Source organism: Amyelois transitella, chromosome 9 (genome assembly GCF_032362555.1).
Source record: "Amyelois transitella isolate CPQ chromosome 9, ilAmyTran1.1, whole genome shotgun sequence".
Taxonomy (NCBI): Eukaryota; Metazoa; Arthropoda; class Insecta; order Lepidoptera; family Pyralidae; genus Amyelois; species Amyelois transitella.
Genome location: NC_083512.1, coordinates 9,560,404 through 9,583,123, shown reverse-complemented (window position 1 = coordinate 9,583,123; position 22,720 = coordinate 9,560,404). Strand labels below are relative to the sequence as shown.

The following is a 22,720-nucleotide window of genomic DNA, read 5'->3' as shown; positions in this document are numbered from 1 at the left end:
AAATTTATTGGCGTTTCTCGTTATTGACGAATTTGCGATCAAAAGCATAAAATTTAACAATTCTATGCAAGTTCTACTAAATAGTCAAAACATTCATTTGGAGGGTATAAATCGAAGAACAAATAAAATTTTAACCCAACAAGTTCAAACTGAACCTTGGAGAGATGGCAGTCTTCTATAGTCATCCCTTTCTAATTTCTAGAAATGCCTGAAGTACAAATGGGGCGAACGTGCAGGCAACAGGCATAAGGTCCACCGTATGATTTTAACTGCGGCTTGAATGTTATAATGGTATTCTTATGTCATGGATAACTTGAAACATTAAAATGTACGGCATTCTATAAAGTACAATTTTACCTTGCTTTCCATCTTGAGCATAGCACGATGATATGGTTCTTCAATTTCGTTTAAATTGTTTTTCTGACTAGTGGCGCCATCTAGACGAATGTCATATGTTAAAATGAGAAGTCTTTCAAGTCTCGCCAAGAATTCAAGAGCAAAGCAATCGATCCGTAACATAAATTTCATTTAGGACCACTAGATGGCGACCGAAGCTAACGAGGTTTGAGTCCGAGTTCCTACTTAGATGATATGATATGTTTTTCACTAATAAAAGACTGCACAAATTTATTTTTAAAGAAATCTTTATAAATTATTTTCTGTTTTCTTTGTTTTTCATTTATCTATAAGGGAACAGCCATTCCTTCTGCACCACATTAATGAATTAGTAACTTTAAATAAATAAAAACACATACATTTTAAAAACTTTATTATTGCATATGCAAACAAGTAACATTACAATACTCTCGGTATCATAACTTATCATACAAATAAATATTCCTAGAGCTAATAGCATTTCGAGAGAAATTTATACAATTCATTTGAATTCTATCCATTTATCACTATACATAGATCTGGGTTTATATCACTTGCTCTTGCGCTAATACTTAAAAATAAATCAGTTTTTATTATCATTTAATTTTATTTTGTAAAATTTAGTTTACACGTTGTGCGCTGTCCATTTCAATTTATTCAACTTGGCTGAAACAAAAAACAAAAATGAATTTCATTTTATTAATTTTACATAAAATAATAAATTCGAAAATGACTTTCTCCCGTCATATTAATGTAATAAAGTTTAATTTTATCATATCCGGGAACCAAACTCATGGAAATTTCAAAAATACTTTTAAATAATATTGTAATTCATTCAGTTTCCAGCTATTTCCATCATCATTATTCTAAACACCATCCATACACGTATCACGTCAGTGACAGTCACAAGATGCTAAAGTAATAGTGACAGTACCTAGTTAATCGCCACAAAAAGGAATTTAAAATGTATATTAAGCCTTCCTTTTTATTGACTTTACCATTTGCGCGACATCAGAAGCAGCTGGCAAGATGGAATTGAGATTCGAATATATTTTTTTTTATGACAGAAGACATATCAAGGAATATACTCACATAACCCGCATGGTGTTGGTAAATCCGGAGCCCTGTTTCCACCCTGTGACCACCACGACGTTGTCGCCTGTCTTCAGGAAACCGCGCGTGCGACCGAACTTCAGACCGTATTGGACGCGATTGTCGACGTCCTTCAGCCAATCGCTGGCAGCAGATTCTGTAATTCGAATTTTGAATTTAGAACAATGTTTCGCTATATTTTTTTTTTATTTTGTCAGTCAAAATTGGAATCACTTTGCACCATAAAAACAGACAGCTATAAAAAGAAAACATAATGACACATGAATGTGTGAACAGATTAAATTTTTTTTTAATTATGTGTTAAATATCCACCTGAAATGTCGAATAAACATTGTGTCTTTCTGGCTGACTGCGACTAGTAACAAGAATCGTCCACGTTATAAGTTCCATCATAGCATCTAAGAGGGTAGTTTTTCTTTGCATTATCGTAATTCCAGAAACTTCTTACCTATTGCCCATTCGCTCTACGGACTATATATTCATCAAGATCTTAATACACACCTTGGTACACAATGGGCAACACTCCTCTATACAGATGTGCCTGCCTGGCTGTCTGTGGGTGTCTCGTGACTGCGATGATAGGACATCTTGGCCTGTATTTGGACAGCAGATGAGCTGATCTGCCACTGGTGGTGATGACTACAATGGCGGCGGCGTGACAGTTGACTGAAGCGCCGACGGCGGCGATAGCGGTGGAGTGGGCCGGTTCACTTGGTGGCACGACCTGGAATAATTATTTTTGTTGTTATTGTCACATAATTCTTGGCGTTTTTCTATAAATGTCTATAGCGCCGTCTAGTATATTGATAGCTATGGTCAGAAAGCACTCCAGAAAATAAGCCCCTTTGCTGTCTCTTCATACAACATCATCAGAGATCGGAATAGGTAGATTGATTTTATGTTTATGTTATGCTTTAATATATAAAGCATAACATAGATAAGCCTCTTTTCCGGGATTCCATTTCAGTACTTACACTTACAATAAACTACATTGTCCGCGGGTAACATAGGACTACAATTTACGTGAACGAAGTAGGGGGAAAACAGCTACCACTAATATATTCTCTTTATCCCACTTGTAAAAATTCCGGAAAAAATCTTAATAATTTACAAATCCCGGAGGCATGTCCATATTAATATTTACGTCATTGATCCCAATTCAATCTACCTATTCCGATCTCTGAACATCATACAATCAGCGCCATCTAGTATCTCGAAGCGACATTAAAAATGTAATTACCTCGCCGACAAGGTCGATATAGAGCTGCTTGTGCCAGATAGCAGCTTCGGCTTCCTTGCAGATATTAGCCATGGTCAGAACGCACTCCAGCGGGTAGTCGCCCTTGGCCGTCTCTCCGGAGAGCATCACACAGTCAGCGCCATCTAGAATTGCGTTCGCGACATCTGATGTTTCCGCGCGGGTAGGACGTGGTTTCTTAACCATGGATTCTAACATTTGGGTGGCGCAGATAACTGGCTTGCCGACCTGGAATGGAACATTTAAATGATAAAAATATATATAACAATAAAGACGTGATAAAATATATATATCACGTTTTTATTGCTTATAGAGACTACATTATTATATCACAATAATCGAAGGACACATTTAGCAGGACGATTAAAATAAAGAAATGAAATTTCGACATAGCACCGCTACTCCATGACTTAAAAGAAATGCCTTTATTTTATCCAAAAACCTTCTAGTAAAAAAAAAGGTAATTACAAATCTTATATTCCCAATTTGATGGTTCTGTTACAAAGCATTCAATTTATCAGACGTTAGTAACTTACCCTATTGCAGCGAGCAATCATGGTCTTCTGAGCAAGGAACACCTTTTCTGGCGGGATCTCGATACCCAGGTCACCGCGGGCGACCATGATACCGTCGGATGCCTACAAAAAAACCATTTTGGCAATCAAAAGCAATAAATCATAGACGTAGAAAAAAGGGAATAAAAAGTGGTGGCTGGAAAAAAAAGTGAAGCAAGTGTAGTAATGACATTAACATGTGTGAGTGATAGAAATCAGTGAACCTATGACGTACTGCCGACTGTCACACTATTGGCGGGAGTGTGTGCGTGAGGCGTGTATATATACTACTAGAGGCCGCCCGCGACTTCGTCCGCGTGGAATCAATCCCGCCGGAACTCCGGGATGAAAAGTAGCCTATATGTTATTCTGGGTCTTCAGCTACCTACATTCCAAATTTTATCGTAATCGGTTCAGTAGTTTTTGCGTGAAAGAGTGACAAATATCCATATTGACATCCTGACATACTCACGAACTTTTATAATATTTTTAGGATTGGTGTTTCATTTTGCCGTATAGTAAAACTCTGTCCGCCTTTTTTTCTCGTCTATGCGTTAAAATTGATATGATTAAAAAGGATGTGATCAGTTTATAACGAATCTCAGTCATAGAAGAATAAATACTGTTTCTTTTTTAATGTAAAGGCGCATACTGCAAAAAAGGTGGGTATAATTTATGAAGGAGTTCATTTTATTTTGTATGGCGCATGAACCCACTTTGGGTGGTAGGTATAGCGTTTATTAATGAAACAAATGATATTTTGTTCAACATAATCTCTACATTCCAGTGATACCTATTAAGTATTTGCCAAAGCTCATCTCTGACTATGACTTACGGCAATAATCTCGTCCAGGTTGACCATGCCCTGGTGGTTAAAGGGGCATAATTCAAGGAGTTCATTTCTTTTTTGTACGGCGCATGAGCCCACTGTAGGTAAAGCGTTTATCAATGAAACAAATGATATTCCAACATAATCTCTAGATTCCAGTGATTGGCTGCCAAAGCTCATCTCTGACTATGACTTACGGCAATAATCTCGTCCAGGTTGACCATGCCCTGGTGGTTAAAGAGGCATAATTCAAGGAGTTCATTTCTTTTTTGTACGGCGCATGAGCCCACTGTAGGTAAAGCGTTTATCAATGAAACAAATGATATTCCAACATAATCTCTAGATTCCAGTGATATTAGGCTGCCAAAGCTCATCTCTGACTATAACTTACGGCAATAATCTCGTCCAGGTTGACCATGCCCTGGTGGTTAAGGGGGTATAATTCAAGGAGTTCATTTCTTTTTTGTATGGCGCATGAATCCACTTTTGGTGGTAGGTATAGCGTTTATCAATGAAACAAATGATATTCCAACATAATCTCTAGATTCCAGTGATATTAGGCTGCCAAAGCTCATCTCTGACTATAACTTACGGCAATAATCTCGTCCAGGTTGACCATGCCCTGGTGGTTAAGGGGGTATAATTCAAGGAGTTCATTTCTTTTTTGTATGGCGCATGAACCCACTTTTGGTGGTAGGTATAGCGTTTATCAATGAAACAAATGATATTCCAACATAATCTCTAGATTCCAGTGATATTAGGCTGCCAAAGCTCATCTCTGACTATAACTTACGGCAATAATCTCGTCCAGGTTGACCATGCCCTGGTGGTTCTCGATCTTGGAGATGATCCTGATGTGCTTCCCCTTGTCTCCGAGGACGCTGCGGATGTTGTCCAGCGCGGCTCCGTTGCGGATGAACGACGCGAAGATCATATCCACCTGATAGAATTCATAAATAAATAAATAAATAAAAATCTTTATTGGCCTAAAAGAAAACATGTTACATAAATTCCATACAAAAGGAAGACATTAAAGTAAATAAAAGTACTTAATATCTAAACTGGGACAGAAATAAAACATGCTACACAGTATTAACAAAGATTCCCACACTAGGCTAAGCCTGTTTCGTGGGTAACCTTTTAAGATGGGATTAACAGTCAGAGTTAATGCGGAGTTAATTCAATTTATAATTTTTTATTTATTTATTTATGTACACAAAATTATATACAGGAGCATTTATTACAATAATTCTAGTACAAAAGTGCTACTTATTTCAAAAGAAATCTCTTCCAGTAGACCCATGAGAGGAAAGATGAATTTTAGAGCTGTATGGCGTGTGCATAAATAACGTTTAACATATTTAACTATATAATGTTATTTACCTGCATTCTGTACGCTAAATATGTATACCTACTTCTACATTTAATGTTATCTGTCTTAAGTCCCGTGTGGTCCCCGATATTTTAGAATGGAACTCTATATGTCTTACTAGCTGTGCCCGCGACATCGTCCGCGTGGAATAGTTGAGTCATTTGCAAAATAGTTGTACATACACTAAACAAAATCTGTCTCCTTGAATATTTACTATTTTAATGTTGGATTTATATGATTAATTCTATTTTATGTGCTTCTTATAACTATTATTTAAACGTTTATCACTTTTATAACACTAGATTTATAAATAATTTCTAAATTAGTAATAAAATTAAGACGTAATTTAATGCCTTTCATACAATATTTTTTTGTCGCCCACACACTCCCTCTAATTCAAACTAATAATTTGGTATTTTATGTTTTAAATCTAATTGTATTTAGCTCATAGTAGAATAGGTGAAAATATTGTTTTACGCAAAACCGATTGTTATTAGTAAAAGATAATGCATAGGCGATTTATTGGTTTTTAATTAAATGTCTCCAATTTATTTCTTTTGTGTAATTCTTATGTGTAACTGAAATATTATGACTATTTAATTGATTTTGAACGCACTCATAATAAATTTTAGTATGGCAATACTGTACGGTACTACCAACTTGACCAAATGACAGTGCGGCCGGTCATTTCACTTTGAGGTTAAGAATCATGGTGTGCTCGAGATTTGTCAACAAAAAATTCTCTTGTTTAACGTGGACTTTTCTGGTAAGTAAATAGTAAATTCCGCAAAAATCTTTTTGAATTATGTTGTTTGGTTTTGTACAATAAGAATAAAACTATGAAACAATTATATTAGTAAGATTTTTCTTTATAAATTTTTTGAAGGTTATGTTGACACCACTGGAAATTGTTCTTTTGTGTGACGTTCAAGCGTTACACAATCTTTTGTGTAACATGTGTAACGTTACACAAAGGATAAGGGTGTATCTATATCTGCACTTTGTAATATCTTGAATAAGTAAAATTATAAAATATTTTTTAAAAATAGGTATGGTTGCCTATTTATTATGCTGCTTGATCAATTTTATTTTGAGTAGGTATTAGGTATCTTTGGTAAATATTATTAATTATCCTTTCAGATATTTATGACATTTTTTTTGTTCAACTATAGTATTTTAATTTAAAAAAAAATGATAAGTATTGGTGTGTTTGCTCTATAGGTACCGAAAAATGCCTCCGATGACTCCAGCCGAACGCCAAAAAAAATACAGAGAAAAATTAAAACGCGAAAATCCCGATAAATTAGAAAAATTGAAAAAAGAGAATGCTGAGAGGACCAAGAGAAAATATAAACCGATTAACCAATTTTCAGATTATTTGCAGAATGAAAAACGAAAAAAATGGCGAGAGCAAAAGCAGAAAAGAAATGGTGAACCATCCACTAGCAAACCAACCAACACTGCTGAAACGACTCAAAAAGAAAAACGTAAAGTTCGATATATTTTATCAAAAGAAAATTCAGTATTAAAAGACAAAGTTCAAAAGATGGCTAGAGTTATAAAAAAACAAAGAAGAGCTATATCTCGCTACAAAGTAAAAATTGAAAATTTAAAAAAATCCATAGACAAATTAGAAGAGGACTTACAGTTTTGCGAAAATTTAGACAAAAATATCACTACGAAAAATAAAGAAGCAACAACACCATGTTCAAAAACAGAAAAATTTTTGGAAGAAACAGTGCCAAATATACCTACTCCAGAGAAAAAAAAAGTAAAAAAGGTGATACTTGAAGGATATGTTTTGACAGAATCGTTGAATAATCAGTACAATAAAGCAGAAAAAAAACCCGAGAAAAAGGTTTTAAAGAATGTGGTTGACAACGAATTAGTAAGAAAGTACAAATTAAAGACTAAACTCGGCCATTCTTGCTTCGGATTAAAAGGTAGACTCAGACAAAGACAAACACAACTTCAGAAGAAAAGGAGAAGGATGAACGAGATACAATTATTTTTAGAAAGGGACGATAACAGCAGAATTACAGCAGGAAAAAAAGAGACTATAACATGTAAGAAAAATAAAAAACAAAGAAGATATCTACTAGATTCACTAGATAAATTACATAAAAAGTTATTTGACTTTTTATGTTCATGAACATTATTTTCGCTTAAATCTTTTGTCAGATAAAAAAAAATGTTTTGTAAGTGATTTGGCTATGGATGGATGGTATGTGTACCTTTTTTTTTAATAAAGATCAGATAATTATTTTGATGCTTTTTTTCCAACCACATAATTATACCTATGTACGGACCCTTACAAATTCCTTTGTGGAACAGTTTATCTTTTGTGTAACAAAATCGGACTGTTCTTTTGTGTTTATATTGTGTTACGGTACATCTATTTTGAAAATGACTCAGTTATTTTGGGCATTATTGAAGCTCTCAAGGATAAATAATAATCCCCGTTTTTTCTTCACACTTTTAATTTTTTCTTGGCTCCTAATAGTTATTATAGCAGCGTGATGTTATATAGCCTAAATGGAATGGATAACCGGGATCCAATATGGATTAGGTCAGATGGGAATCTCTACGTGTAAAAACCTGATTCACCCAATTTAGGATCCATGGTCAAAAGGCACATCCAGGGCTCCTCTCATGAGGATGCAAACGGGACTAAAGCTAGGAGGAAGAAGGATTGATATTAGGTAAGCAGTTAATCAAATGTTAATGTAAGTACATGTTGTGGAAAGATTAAAATCGTAGTTGACAGGGATTTTCCTTACACCTGTCCGTAGATCCGCCATTTCACAATAAAAGGAATCTTTCTATCTTCTTAATACTTGTTGTCATGCGATAAGCCACGATTTCACAAAGCCACGTCGAGACGTTTACGTAAAAATTACGTGTCAAAAGATAAATAGTCTTACAAATTTAAGATAAGCGTCATCGCATCGGTACATAGATAATTTTTATTGGTAAATACGCACTTATCTCTTACTATAACCTACATGATAAAACTTATTTTATACCCTATTGAAGGGTTATCTGATAGGGTTACCTCGCGTGGAAATCATGCAGCGATCATCAGTCGAACTTCCCGATATATCGTGTTTATAAGATAAACATAAATAAATACTATATACACATACTGCTTTATATGCATACATATGATTACAAACTTTTGCTTTTACAGGGTAGATTCTGTAGGTACAGTCAACAGCATATCAAGTTACTTTGCGTGTAACGAGACTAATTAGCTGTGAATTTAGGTAGGTCGATATGTTGACCTCAGTTTACTTTTCAGTATAAGTTCAAAGTCAATAACACTATTAGCTTGTTATTCAAAACATTTATAACCTATTTAAAAATCGTGATATTTCGAATATTGTGAAAAAATTGTAATTTTTTTTAATCTCTCCTGTCAGATACTTATATCACAGAAATTACAGATGCACTAGCTATTAGTGCTTTTGTCGCCTCTTACGACAACCACAGGAGAAGTTGGAGGGCTTCTATCTTTTTCTAACTGAATACAACCTACCTACTGCTACTAAACCCTGTCGACATAACTAGCAAAACTCCAAACATTTTCAATGTAAATCAAGATTTTCTTACCCCCTGTTCAACACCAAAAAGAAGGTCGGACTTGTCCTTCTCCGATACAGCCGGCAAGTCCACGGGCAGGCCGGGTAGGTTGACTCCCTTCCTGGAGCCGAGTAAACCTGCAAATCAATATTAGGGAATTACTCCAACAGGCCATTTTTTAATATATTAAGTGGGGAATCTTGAAAGATGTCTTGATCAGTTGAGAAGTCTTCAGACACCTGAGATGATAATAAAATATACATTTTACGCCGCAGTGTGACGACTTTAAGGAGTTTCTTGTACTAGGTACGTTTTCAAACTGCGCTTCTTTTGACCAGCGTTAAGTGAGCTCGGGCCTTAACAGTGGCAGTAAGCTAAATTACGACATACATATAATCACGTCTATATCACTTGCGGGGTAGACAGAGCCAACAGTCTTGTAAAGTCTATCAGTCTTTAGTCTTTAGCCACGTTCAGCTATTTAGCTTTAAGATAGAACTGAGATTCCAATAGTAACAGGTTGCTAGACCATCGCCTAAAAGAAGAATCCCAAGTTTATAAGCCTACCCCTTAGTCGTCTTTTACGACATCCATGGGAGAGAGAGATGCAGTGGTCCTATTCTTTTTTCTATTGGTGCCGGGAACCACACGGCACACTAAATTAAAATTTTGTTCAATTTATGTTATCAGGCACATACCTCCATTTTCAATAGTGCACGTCAGCGTATCAGCTGTTGAAGACTGGCAGATGACAGAGATGAGACCGTCATCGATAAAGATCCTATTGCCCGGCTTGACCACGTTGGTAATGTTCTGATAGTCCACGTACACCGTGTCTTTGGTGCCCTTCTCTTGGAAAGCTGGGTTTGTGGTCAGGTTGATCGTCTCGCCTTTCTTCAGTTCCACCTCTGCAGAACCACCCTGTGGATAAATAAATCTTATATATAGGTAAAGTTCTCGTGTCACAATGTTCGTTCCCGTGCTCCTCCGAAAGGCTTGACCGATTCTCATGAAATTTTGTGCGCATGTTAAGTAAGTCTGAGAATCGGCCAACATCTATTTTTCATACCCCTTAGTGATAGGGGTTGTCCACCATTAACATTTTTTTTTAACTAGATATGACTTAAAAAATATTTATATGGCAAAACGTTTGTCGGGACAGCTATTTTATATAATTAAATATACCTATATCATTAGGCTTGGTGCTTTGGCGATGGCCAAAGAGAATACTCATTCACATTTTTTTTTATGTACCTAGACAATGTGCATTCGTCCACGATTTAGATTTAAAAGATCTATATTTGTAAATTGACGTCCATTGAAAACGCTGCAGTAGCTGGTAAAATAAATTCAATCGCTGGTTCCGCCGCTTCTTCTACACATGCTCTTTGAAAGCGGTAGTAATTATAATTAGATTTAAGTGATAAGATGTCAATAAGTGATACCTTGTATCCAATTTTGAAAATAAATCTATTCTATTATAACGACATGCCAAGTTGAGCACCATAGTTCTTCTCAGCTTCGCTAGAATTCTTTATGGTTCTTGACACCGCGTCATAACCAGAGGTTTAAAAATAGAACTTACGCCCTCCAAGAGTCCAGTTCTGATCTCAGGCCCCTTGGTATCCAAAGCGATGGCCAAAGAGAAGGGCATGCCAAGTTTAGCACTGTAGTTCTTCTCAGCCTCGCGACAATTTTTGATGGTCTCCGCATGGTACTCGTGGGAACCGTGGGAGAAGTTCATGCGAGCCACGTTCATGCCGGTCTCCATCATCTTCTCCAGCATGGCTACGTCCCGGGAAGCCGGCCCTGATAGCAGAGATATAGGTATGTTAGTGACCAATCATATTAATTATTAAATAGCCTATAGGAATTCAAGTTTGCCAGTACAGATAATACCTAATGAATGCCAAGTTAACACATATATACTTTTTAACAGGGATGAGCCTGCTACATTCTCAGTTTATTTAACTCTACACTTATTTACTGATTTAGTGACGTGTGGTTCCAGGCACCAGTACAAAAAAGAATAGGACCACTCCATCTCTTTCCCATGGATGTCGTAAAAGGCGGCTAAGGCATAGGCTAACTAACCCGGGATTATTTTTATTTTGGCGATGGGCTAGCAACCTGTCACTATTTGAATCTCAATTCTATCATTAAGCCAAATAGCTGAACGTGGCCTATCAGTTTTTTCAAGACTGTTGGCTCTGTCTACCCCGCAAGGGATATAGACGTGATTATATGTATGTATGTACTTCTTACTCCTGGCTTTAGCCCCGGTTGCATCATTCTGGAGAATATATAGAGAAAGTCTAAAATGAAGTAAAGTGTGTAGTGTCCTTAAAATTCTGAACATACCGATGGTACAGATGATGCCCGACAGGCGGACATAGGAAGCCTTGGAGTCGATGTCGAGGGCGCACATGTGCTGGAGGTGCGACCCCGCGTTGGCGGCCGCCTGCTGCATGCTCGGCTTGTCGGCCGATCCCATCTGCAATGGAAAATCACCTTTATGTTAAGTAAGTTTAAATTTTTTATTATTTTTCAGCAGTTGGTGTGTGTTGTAGCCTTAAATAATGGAAGTGAAAGGTTCAAGAAATAGGGGAAGACCGAAAAAGAGATGGATGGACGGCGTAAAGGATAGTATGAGGAGAAAGGGAGTGTGACCAGTGAGATGGCAATTGACAGAAGTAATTGGAAAAAACTAACATACTGTGCCGACCCCGCGTAGAAAGTGGGAAAAGGTAACGACGAAGAAGAAGAAGATTTGGTGTGTGTTGGAAATCAAATAAATAATAGTGTACCTACTCTCAATTCTATCATTAAGCCAAATAACTGAACGTGGCCATACAGTCTTGAAAAGACTGTTGGCTCTGTCTACCCCGCAAGGGATATAGACGTGACCATATGTATGTATGTAATAGTGTACCTAGTCCTCATCAAGGCTCGATTCGTTAACAGTCTGTGGCGACATCTCTACGCCACTCGCCACAAACATCAAATCAAACAACTACTGTCAATCATCGCGAAGAAAATGACGCGCTTAACCAATAGCAACGAAGAATCTAAGACGCGATTTCAGAGATTTCACGGATTGGAGCTATATATACAACCTCCGACACAACACCGTCGGAGCCGCGGTTCCCCAGGCATAACACCTAGCCTGGCGGAAGATCTTCCCTTTGGTGGCGGTCGAGCCGAATCATCGCTCCCGCTACATTGGTGACCCCGACGTGATTGGAAGCAACCTTCTCCATCATCATCAACTCCAATCCTCAGCATCACTCCTCACTCTGCAAGCAGTCTCACAGCAAGCCAGCAACTGGGTATCGCCGCAGGTCCATCGCAGCCGACTCACCGAGCTTCCTGGTCCTGTCTCCACCCGCACTCACTCTCTTCGACTTCAGCGACCGACGCATCTACCGCAGCCCACGCCTGGATCTCTTCGACGGCCGCTCTTCTCTCCAGCGTGGCAGCTCTGCACCGATCTCTACCGGCGCCAAAACAAGTCTCGACTTCGTTCTCTACTGTCTCGACTCACCGCAGACTACGAGCAACGCAACGGCTCACTCCTGACTCACTAGGACTTTGAGCAACTTCCGACTTACTGGAAGACAACTGGCACTTGCAAGCTTCCGAAGCACAGATTGCACAGCAAGATCAAGAGTTCAGACCTCCGGTCTTGGGGGGGAGTACTGTGGCGACATCTCTACGCCACTCGCCACAAACATCAAATCAAACAACTACTGTCAATCATCGCGAAGAAAATGACGCGCTTAACCAATAGCAACGAAGAATCTAAGACGCGATTTCAGAGATTTCACGGATTGGAGCTATATATACAACCTCCGACACAACACCGTCGGAGCCGCGGTTCCCCAGGCATAACACCTAGCCTGGCGGAAGATCTTCCCTTTGGTGGCGGTCGAGCCGAATCATCGCTCCCGCTACAAGTCTATAAAAGTTAGGGTGATGTATATGTAGGTATATAATTTGTTTGAATGATCGCGATAATATAATTTATTTATCATTTACAATAGTATCATATTGAATTTTTGTATGAATTATGTAACTTAAAATTTTGATAGAAAGTTAGGTAGGTACATTCATTCAGTTTGACACGTTCTCATACTGTTGGATGACTGTACACGTCTACAATTCGGGAAGCAATAACCTACCTTGAGGATGACATCATACTACTATAAAAAACATATGATTCAAAAATCTTTATGCATAGCAAAAACTGTTTAGAAAAAATTAACGTGATTATTTCTAATAGGTACCTACATACTGTCTACAAGTTTATTAAGTAGGTATATGTATCTAAGAATCAATAAAGCTGCTTTCAGTCTTTGGAGACTATAGATACTATCAATCCCTAAGGTATAGACGTGAAAGGTATTTGTACGTAAAAAAATTAAGACCTGTAACTCTTTTTCCCATGCCGGGTTAACTAAACCAACAGTCTCGAAAAGATTGAAAGGCCACAATCAGCTGTATGGCTTCATGATTGAATTGAGATTCAAATAGTGACAGATTGTTAACCCATCGCCTCCGAGAGGAATTCCACGTTTATGAGCCCTTAGTCGCCTTTTACGACATCCATTGGAAAAAGGCACGGCAATCTTTAAAGATTAGTTAGTTCTATGACAAGACAACAATGTAATGGAATAATTGGCGATTTAGCTCATCCATTCATGCATACAGATGCAATGTTATGGATAATAGCCGCTAATGTGAGTGGCATTGAGGTGCAATTTGAATAGTTTAGCACCAGTAACTACCAGACATGGCGAGAGTCAACTGGATCTTTTCAGAAAATATTAGCAAGAACTAATTTAAAAAAAAAAAACTATAAAATTATAAGCTTACATAAGCATAAGCAATCCATTCAGGATATTTTTTTATTGTTTTAAGTATCAATTTGGTCTGACATGTAGCCACTTTATCAAGGGACAGCCTTTTCTAATTAAACATTCAACTCTATTCCATTATTAACCCATACAGTAGAACATAGCCTTTCAGTATTTGCGAGACTGTTGGTTTTGTCTACCCTGTAAGGGATAAAGACGTGATTATACCTACACATATAAAATACATACATACAAAAAATTATCCCGCATTTGCTTTGATTGCCTTTAAAATTAATTTATTTGCAGGCAAAATGGTAAAAAATAGTTGCTAAAGATTAGTTTTGCCTGAATATACCTATTTGTCTGCCACACATAAAAATATAACTCTTTGTTATCACACTACAGCAAGTGCATGCAAGACCTTATTATATATTGTTGACTTATCTTAATTACCTTAATATTCAAATCATAACAAAGATAAGATACTAAACTGTCATACAGTTGATATCGTAAATTTACAATAATATCGGATTTCCTACAATGATGATCTACCTGAACTAAGAAAACATGATTGACCAGAAAAAGGCTGACTTAAAAAAATCCTTTGTAACAGTTTTGTCAGGATATTTTAGATGCAACTTATTAATTTATCAAATCAAAACAAAGAATTCTGATCTAGTTTTATTAACATAAATAATAAATATAGCTTTTTAGCCTTGTGACAGATAGAGCCAATAGGCTCTATCTGCCTCGTAAAGAAGAAGGATGTGATATGTTTATATCACAATTTGAACATTACTACAAGATCCAAAATATGACCAAATGCTAGGTAGTTCTTTCTCTTGTTAATTAATACATATTAATATAGAGAAGAGATTTGCAGATATTTGCTATTGATTTTTTATATTTGTATGGTTGTCTAGCCAAAATGAGAGTACATATTTACAAATCAACGTTGTTAAAGTGATTCACTAACTCATTTCCTTGCTTATTCAATATCCATAAATTTAAATCTGTTTTCCACACATTATTTAGAACAATAATGAAAGGCCATCAACCATGCTACGGTGCTAAATGAAATGTCATGACTTACAGTCACATGATTTAAAAGTTTACTGTACACTGTAGTAAAGTTGGCTTATGTCTGATTAGACGTAGTTAAAAATAATGTAGTTAACAAAGTAAATTAGGAACTATAATTTTACAAGACATGTATATGAAAGTGACACAACAAATTGATAAGTAAAAATAAAAAGTAAACTCCTTTATTGTGGTAATATTAAAACAACAAGTGAATATAAGTATGAGTTTTACTTGCCTTTTACAACAATGTGTTTTAAATTTTTCCCGGTTAACAAAACTACACAAATAATATGCAAGCCTTCTGTAAAGTTTGCCTGCGATAAAACCACAAGTGGAAAGTAAGATCTTTTTGCACAATATATGTATTTAAACACTTTCAATGGCTCAACTCTTAAAACGGGCCACCGCCAGAGAGGTTGGGGAAGGGGTGGGGAGGGTGGGGGAGGGTTTGTATGACCCCCCCCAAGTATTTTTTTTTGCCGGAAGCCCCCCTTTTTTTTATACGAATTTTTGAAAATCTTAAAAATTGCACTAAACAACGCAATATTTTCGGTTTGTCATTGTAAACTGTGTTAATTTAGTATTAAATAATTAGTTTGTCCATTAAACATGTACAACACATTAATTAATATATGTTAGCACTAAAAATATAGTCAAAAACTTTGCTTAAAAGTAAAAACAAAAAAGACACTAACTATGAACAGAACGCAATCCGCCGTTTTGGTTATGTGCTACTGTCATCTTATCTACTGACTTCGAAAGTAGCTGTCGGTATACGGACAGCAGGGGGTGCAGGGGGGCGCAGCCCCCCCGCACGGGGGGGTCGGGGGGCGGTAGCCCCCCGCAATGAAAAGAAACAAATTAGTCACAAATCAAACTCGGTTTGGTTAGGTTAGGTTGGTGTAAACCACCAAAGCGGAGCGAGCGAAGCGAGCGGAGCGTTCAAACTGAGTAAAAAAGTATAATAGACAGTACGTATAGGTTAGGTTAGGTTTAATTCACCTTCACCCCTTTCATCCCTTTTGACTTTCCCCCCCCTTGCCCATCTGGCGGTTAATGACCTTTAGCACACATTTTATATGAAAACTTTAAAAATTCGTAAAAAAAAAACTATAGGCTTCCGGCAAGGGGGGGTCACGGGAGGGGGGGTGTTAACCCCTCCCCCATCCCCCTGCCCCCTCCCCACCCCTCTCCGGCGGTGGCCCGTTTCAAGAGTTTAACCCTTTCAATCATGCAATAGATAAAATGATTGTATTAGATAAGATAACACATAAACTAAATAAAATAATGTAATGAATGTGTAAAATATCTCTAGATGTTTTAATGTGTTTTATTACTTTTTATAAAATGTCTATTAAACTTGTGTTATTTTATACTCATAAGTGTGAAAAAAATGAAAGCAAAACAGTGCATATAAAAAAAACTGGAATAGTGAGATTTGTGTTCACAATTTATTTTTAGTTATCAAACATAAATAAAACAGCTTAAACTATTAACTTATAATTAGATTCGTAAGAGGCTAGCGGCTGTGATTTTTTACTCTTAATGACGTAAAAGCAGTGCTTATAGATTAGTTGACGAAAACCGGTAAAAAAGATCCCCAAGGCAACGTACAGAACCAAAACTAATCTGAATAGAATCACGTAACAGGTGAATACTTACAAAAATAGACAATGGAACTATTTTACCTCTGTTTTGCCATCGTACGCCGTCGACCAAACCATGTTCACGGGGGTGCAATTGAAAAATCTTTCACGGAAAGCGGCACTATGTAAAAGCAGCGGCGTTTGTGATCTTGAACTGCCCTTTAAACGTGTAAATCTGTTTCGCGCACCGTGGAGCGCCGGACTTGCGTATTGGGCGGCGGAATGGCGTGAACGGCGCGCGCAACGCACCGTCGCGACGACCGCGGAGTGAGTACGAGAGAAACCTATTATTTATCCTCCCCTATTTCTTTTTTTGAGTATATCGTCCCTTGACAATGTGGTATTGTTTACTAGTAATACTGACAGGTAATTGTAGCAATGGTCTTATTTATTGCATATGCATTATCCGGATTAGATCTATGAATAAATATTTGAAACCATGCCAATAATTTCCGACTGCCAATAATAAACTTTAAAAAAAATTAGAACAAAAATTTGTAAACAAGAGAGAGAACAGAAAACAACAGTTGTTATTTATTGTTTTTGTGACAGTTGCCATTTTTACGCGGAAATTTTACTTCCGTATCCGGAACTCCTACCAATTTTCTTTCACAACCACTACTCATGATAAATAGTTTATCTGCGATATTATTATAGTAGTAGGTATTTACATCAAAAATTTATGTATCCAGTTGTTCAGAGTGAGCAATAATAAATTTTTACTGTAAATTGTGATATATTCATTGTAGTTAACAAGCCTTTTCCGTTTCCGGATTTGACCGGAAGTTTCACAGGAAATTAAAACTTTATATATCAGGTGTCAGAAACTTTTGGTTCCTAAATCAGTAGGAAACCTGCTATAGTTCTGTCACAAACACTAAGATCTAGAATGAAAGAAGAATGCACTGGGTTCAATAGAATTTGCTTTTTTGTCTTTAAAACTGTCCACAGAAATAATCGATAGCACACAAAAAATATTATTATCACCCACACAAAGGTTCTCTGCTTGCCACCCAATGGTACTGTTAGATTAGTATAACCTCCGCCTATTGTACTTTACAAATTGTAATTGTTACAATAAAGAATATATAAATAAAAAAGAGGTCATATCAGGTCCAAATATAAAAGGTATTTTTAGGTCAACTTTAACCATCGTGAATATTTCTCAATCTTGAATGTTTTATTAATCTATAACAAAGTTGTAATATATTTATTTCTCATAAAATATGGTAGTATTGACTATGCAACCCAAAACACAAATCTCTGTGTTTTGTCCCGTACAATATTTATTAACACTTTCATTTTCATACAAAAAGCCACACCTTACTTGTACTTATGGCACCGTCAGTCTTAATATTTAGCAGGAATAATAACGTGGGTGGTACAATAATTTTAATAGATAAATATTGTAAATGCATGGTAGTCCAGTATGAAAGTAAAATAAACTAATCCTTGGGAATATAAATGAGGCGTGAAGTATGTACATAAGCAAAATAATACCAGAAAGTAAATTAACAGTATAAAATAACTACTAAATACACGGAATGAATAATTTTGTTGTACTGATAATAATTGAGTAAATAAATGTATTATGTAGGATATAATATAATATGGTACTTATTGTTGCGTAATTTTTTTTAGTAGTGATTGTTGGTATTCATATTTTACTGATATAAAATCAATATGAGAATTTCTAAATTAGAATAATTATTGTACTTCATATTTTTATACTAAAAATGATAAATGAAGCTTAATTTTTTACTTGGTCTACATTTTGCAAATTGTAAAAAATAAGCTGAGTTCAGATTATTTTTAAGGTTAGATTAAAGTATAATTCTGGAATTCGATATGAGAAATTGCATGTTTATGCATAAATAAGTTATTAAGGTGTGGTCGGTAAAGTGCGGATTGAACTATTTAACCATTCATTTATATTGCAATTCAACCAGGCCTTTATAAATAATAGCCAAAAAAATTTACTGAATGTCTATGCTCCATGTTTTGTAATAAATATTTAAGCATACACTAAATAGGTCTTCAATTTTATGAACAACTTATATTTTGTCATGAATATAACATAAATTGAGATTGAGTTTGCATACCTACTTTAATCCGTATAGGCAGGATTTGGCTGCCCTAAACAAAGTATTTAAACACCATAAATTTGTTAATCAATTGACAATACTTACATTAGACATGTTTGTCGATAACTTTTAATTAAATTAAACAGATAAAATAATAATTAAACCGGTGCTTTCTTTAAAATGTTATTTGACAGCTGACTTCTACTACTGCGTGTAAGGATATAGCAATAAAGGTCAACTCAATGTCACAGTCAGGTAGCAACGATGTGATTTGCTAGGGCATTCCAGTCAACCATTTTATCGCTACGCTAGCCGTGCAGCATATGGATCATTTTTTTGTTAAATGCGTTTTTAAATAAAGGTGTCCATTTTACGTTGCTACAGAACTTTTTGGCCTAATTTTTCATTGATTTTACTTTTATCAAAAAAGGTTCGGCGCCTCTCACATTAATTCGATAGGTATTTAAAAAAATATTACATAAAACGGAACGTTCATTACCTATTTTTGATTTGTATTCCAGCTAGAAATTAGGATTATTGTTGTGTTTAAAGTAACTTAAAGTTCAGTAATACATTTAATATTCTTTCGGTCAAGTGATGAAGTTTTATTTCGTATTCTAATTAATTAAATAGATAAGACAATATAGATGCTTACCAATGATCCTGATCGATTAGCAATAGCCTTCATTTTAACTTCACAAAACTGATTTCAATAATTATGACACAACCAATTCATTCAAAGTCTCGAATGGAAATTGCGTCCCGATTGTCCGATATTTATCAGTCAGTTGATAATAAACCAAATGCCCTCTTATCACTACTGGTTCACTGTCTGTAAGGCGCCTATCTCACAATATTAATAAACACAAGAATCGATGTCAGTTTTCATCGCCCCTACAAGTTAAAATAATGCAAGCGTAATACGGTTTTCATAAAAAGTGCGCTGGTAGTTCAAGTACCTACTGTTTCTTGCATATTTTATTTTCTTATTCGAAAGTTTTGAAGTTACGCGCCATTAAGAAAATGTTTTCCCCATTTCCGCAAAGAAAAGAAATCTTTCAGTGATATGTCGTATAATCAGACAATGCATTATTTTTAATTCATTCTATATATTTGTTCGGATTCCAGATCAAGAACGTGATCACGACTCTTGCACCTTTCCCTATAATACTACCCGCTTACAGTTTTCATTGAAGCGCTGTGTAAAAAATAGTCAATAATCTATATTATAAAAGATTCTATAATAATAATACCTATATACTCGAAAGCGTTAAAAATCCGCCAGCGGTTTCCAAATTCGCTTACTTGGATATTATTACAAAAGGCCGGTTTGCCGAGACGTTGAAATAGATATTTTACGACTTGCTAGGCGAATGAGCCTTTTTTGGTCGCCTTTTGTATAAAAAAACTATTAGCGTGGGTCTCAATCTTCATTCAATATTAGCCGGACAGGCACGCGGCTGAATTGAAACCAAGAAGGTATCACTTTTTATGTCAATAAAATTCAAGGTAATTGAACTTATTTTTATTTTCCAAATCCAATTTACAATTAAAATGAATAACATTTGTCTGATAATAATTACATATAAACATAAAATTTCGTATAACTACTGACAAGAATTCTACCTTTTTCAAAGGCTTTGGAATGGCATCCGCAAGAAACTTCACAACAAAAGTAATGAAGGAGAGACAAATATTGTGACAAAGGAAAAAACGAGCCGTGTACATATTTATAAGTGCGAATGTTGGTCATTTTACTGTTCGGTAATTGAAGAAACAATAATCAAAATTGGATGATACAAATGTTTTTCAATTGAATTAACTCGCGTTAAATCAGTCATAAATTGTTCTTATAGTCATATGCAAGACTACTTATTGTTTTGTAATTAATAAAGTTAAATAGTCACATTGACTTAACTGTAAAAAGGTTTTACCAAAGAAATGATAGAAATTCAACCATTTATGGGCCCCTTATATTCACAGGTACATGTTTAGACTTTCGATTTGTAAGTGTACAAATACCCGCGAAGTATACAAGTATTGAATATATAATAAATAATTATGAAAGACAAGATGTCTGCCATGTAGAAAAATAGTAATTTTCACAGCATTTTCTTAACCAATAATAAATTCTTAGCTGCGCAATAATAAAGAGCAGTCGTTTTAGCAAGCAATGTCGTTGTTACCTCGTTTAATTATATATAGTAATAAAATCTACCCGTGTGTGCGTTCAACTAGTAAAAAGTAAATGTGCCAATCATAAATTACGAACACATTTTTTGTTTTATGAAATAAGTTACTATTAACTCAGTATATTATACATATATTGTGACATGCTTTTGCTATAAAATAAGAAAAATATTTTTCTCGTTATGGCAGATACTATAACAAGTTATTGTATAAAGTACCTACTTACATCAAAAACAATGTTTTGAAAAATACGACAAGACATACAGTTTTTTAAAATTCTGCGGTATACATATAAACAGAATTTGATACGGATCATTGCGCACAATTATTTAGTATTTACTACGAAATTATGAGGCGCAATTTAGTTTTTGCTACGATGTAGCGCCATGCTTTATTTCTTTAGAATTATAAAGACAAAGAGTTATCTTGAAAATTAATTGAGACGAAATTAATTTTACAAACATCATATTAAGATATTTAGGCCATTACTTTAAATATATCGCTGTAAATACATTTTTCTATATAATCTCACACTGATAACATGATAATTTCAAATATACATCAGTATACATTGGAAGGTTAGATCTGAACTATAATAAATTTGAGTCTGTATTGTCAGATGTACCATAAAGCTCTAGATAAAAATGGAGATCCATAGTTATTCAACTATCTTGTGTATTTAATTATTTAAAAAATGCATATTACTCGTATTCGGACAAAAACCAATGACGTTTATGTTGTACACAGATCAAAAATTTAAGCGGATTACCAAGAAATTGTTGTATTGTTTGTAATAAAAAGATTGATGAATGCATATAAAATAAGAAAAGTTAGTATGTATAATATATGCAGGTTTAGTGAATATGAAGTGGGAATATGTAGGATGATAATGTATATATGACACGATGGGGTATAATGGAGCCTAGGATCTGTGACCACGATTTAGTTGAGGTAACATTGGAGTGACGTCTGACCGGCTCCGTGACTTTGTCAAGAAGAGAAGGTAACCGGATTTCTGATATTTACAGGTCAAAGTTAATCAAATTATGATTATAATTAAGTCTTTAAAATCAGTTATTTGGTCCACGATTACATAAAAAAGACATTACATGTAAAAATAGGATGAAAATTATCCTAACATGGAACTTTAAGGCGGAATATGGTGTGGCAAGGGTTATATTTAAATAAATAGTAAAAAATCCTAAAGATAGGAACATGAGGTTAATAGTATCTCCACTTTTATGTAAACCTTTATAGATTATAACAAGTGATGAAACGTTTTATACTTTTATATATACTTTATTACAATATTTTGATCTTCTATACACTAAATTTTATATACATACAAGTGCACACAAATTAAGTAAAAATATATTAGGGATATTCGACCATGGTGATGAAAAAACCATTAAAATATTATAGAGACCATTTTTTTCATATAAATATAAAATATACATCCGGTAGTTGTCATTCTTAGCTAAACATTTTTACTTGAAAAATTTGTTCAAAATCGTAATACATCTAAAACATTTGTACTCAATTTGTGCGTACCTTTACTTTAGCTACATAGTATCACGTCAGGCCGACACATATAATAAGTTTGTGCCTACTTCCTATAAGTAACTTGTCTTTTAAGCAACTAAAAAATAATAACAACAAAAATGTATCACTATTTAGAGTCAAGTCTCGAATAATACTGTCTCGATTGAGCCAGAATCATAGTGCGCAAAAAGATAAAAGATCCGATGCGCAAAATGCCACACGCGAAATAGTGACAA

The 22,720-nt window shown here is 35.3% G+C and overlaps 2 protein-coding genes across 7 annotated transcripts in view; one reads left to right on the top strand and one right to left on the bottom strand.

Moving 5' to 3' along the window:
- Positions 1-752: 752 nt before the first annotated feature.
- LOC106142865 (pyruvate kinase) lies at positions 753-19,619 on the bottom strand. 5 transcript variants are annotated; one of them, XM_060945821.1, is made up of 11 exons: positions 19,408-19,619; positions 11,445-11,577; positions 10,669-10,892; positions 9,782-10,004; positions 9,114-9,220; positions 4,923-5,069; positions 3,283-3,384; positions 2,729-2,974; positions 1,990-2,212; positions 1,468-1,624; positions 753-1,041 (listed from the first exon to the last, which is right to left on the bottom strand). In XM_060945821.1, exons 1-11 carry the CDS (start codon positions 19,438-19,440, stop codon positions 1,029-1,031), a joined length of 1,608 nt encoding a protein of 535 aa, XP_060801804.1. In that variant the 5' UTR covers positions 19,441-19,619; the 3' UTR covers positions 753-1,028. The 5 variants fall into 5 exon arrangements, with proteins under 5 accessions (XP_060801804.1, XP_060801806.1, XP_060801808.1 ...); XM_060945823.1 differs by lacking the exon at positions 19,408-19,619 and adding an exon at positions 18,858-19,013; XM_060945825.1 differs by lacking the exon at positions 19,408-19,619 and adding an exon at positions 16,711-16,843.
- The window catches only part of LOC132902072 (uncharacterized), a 133,804-nt gene continuing 127,828 nt past the window's right edge, over positions 16,745-22,720 (top strand). The window contains exon 1 of one of the 2 annotated variants that reach the window (XM_060945829.1): positions 16,745-16,935. In XM_060945829.1, the coding sequence (XP_060801812.1) occupies positions 16,745-16,935 (191 nt within the window). The remainder of the gene's footprint in view (positions 16,936-22,720) is intronic. The other variant, XR_009656997.1, reaches the window with a different exon arrangement.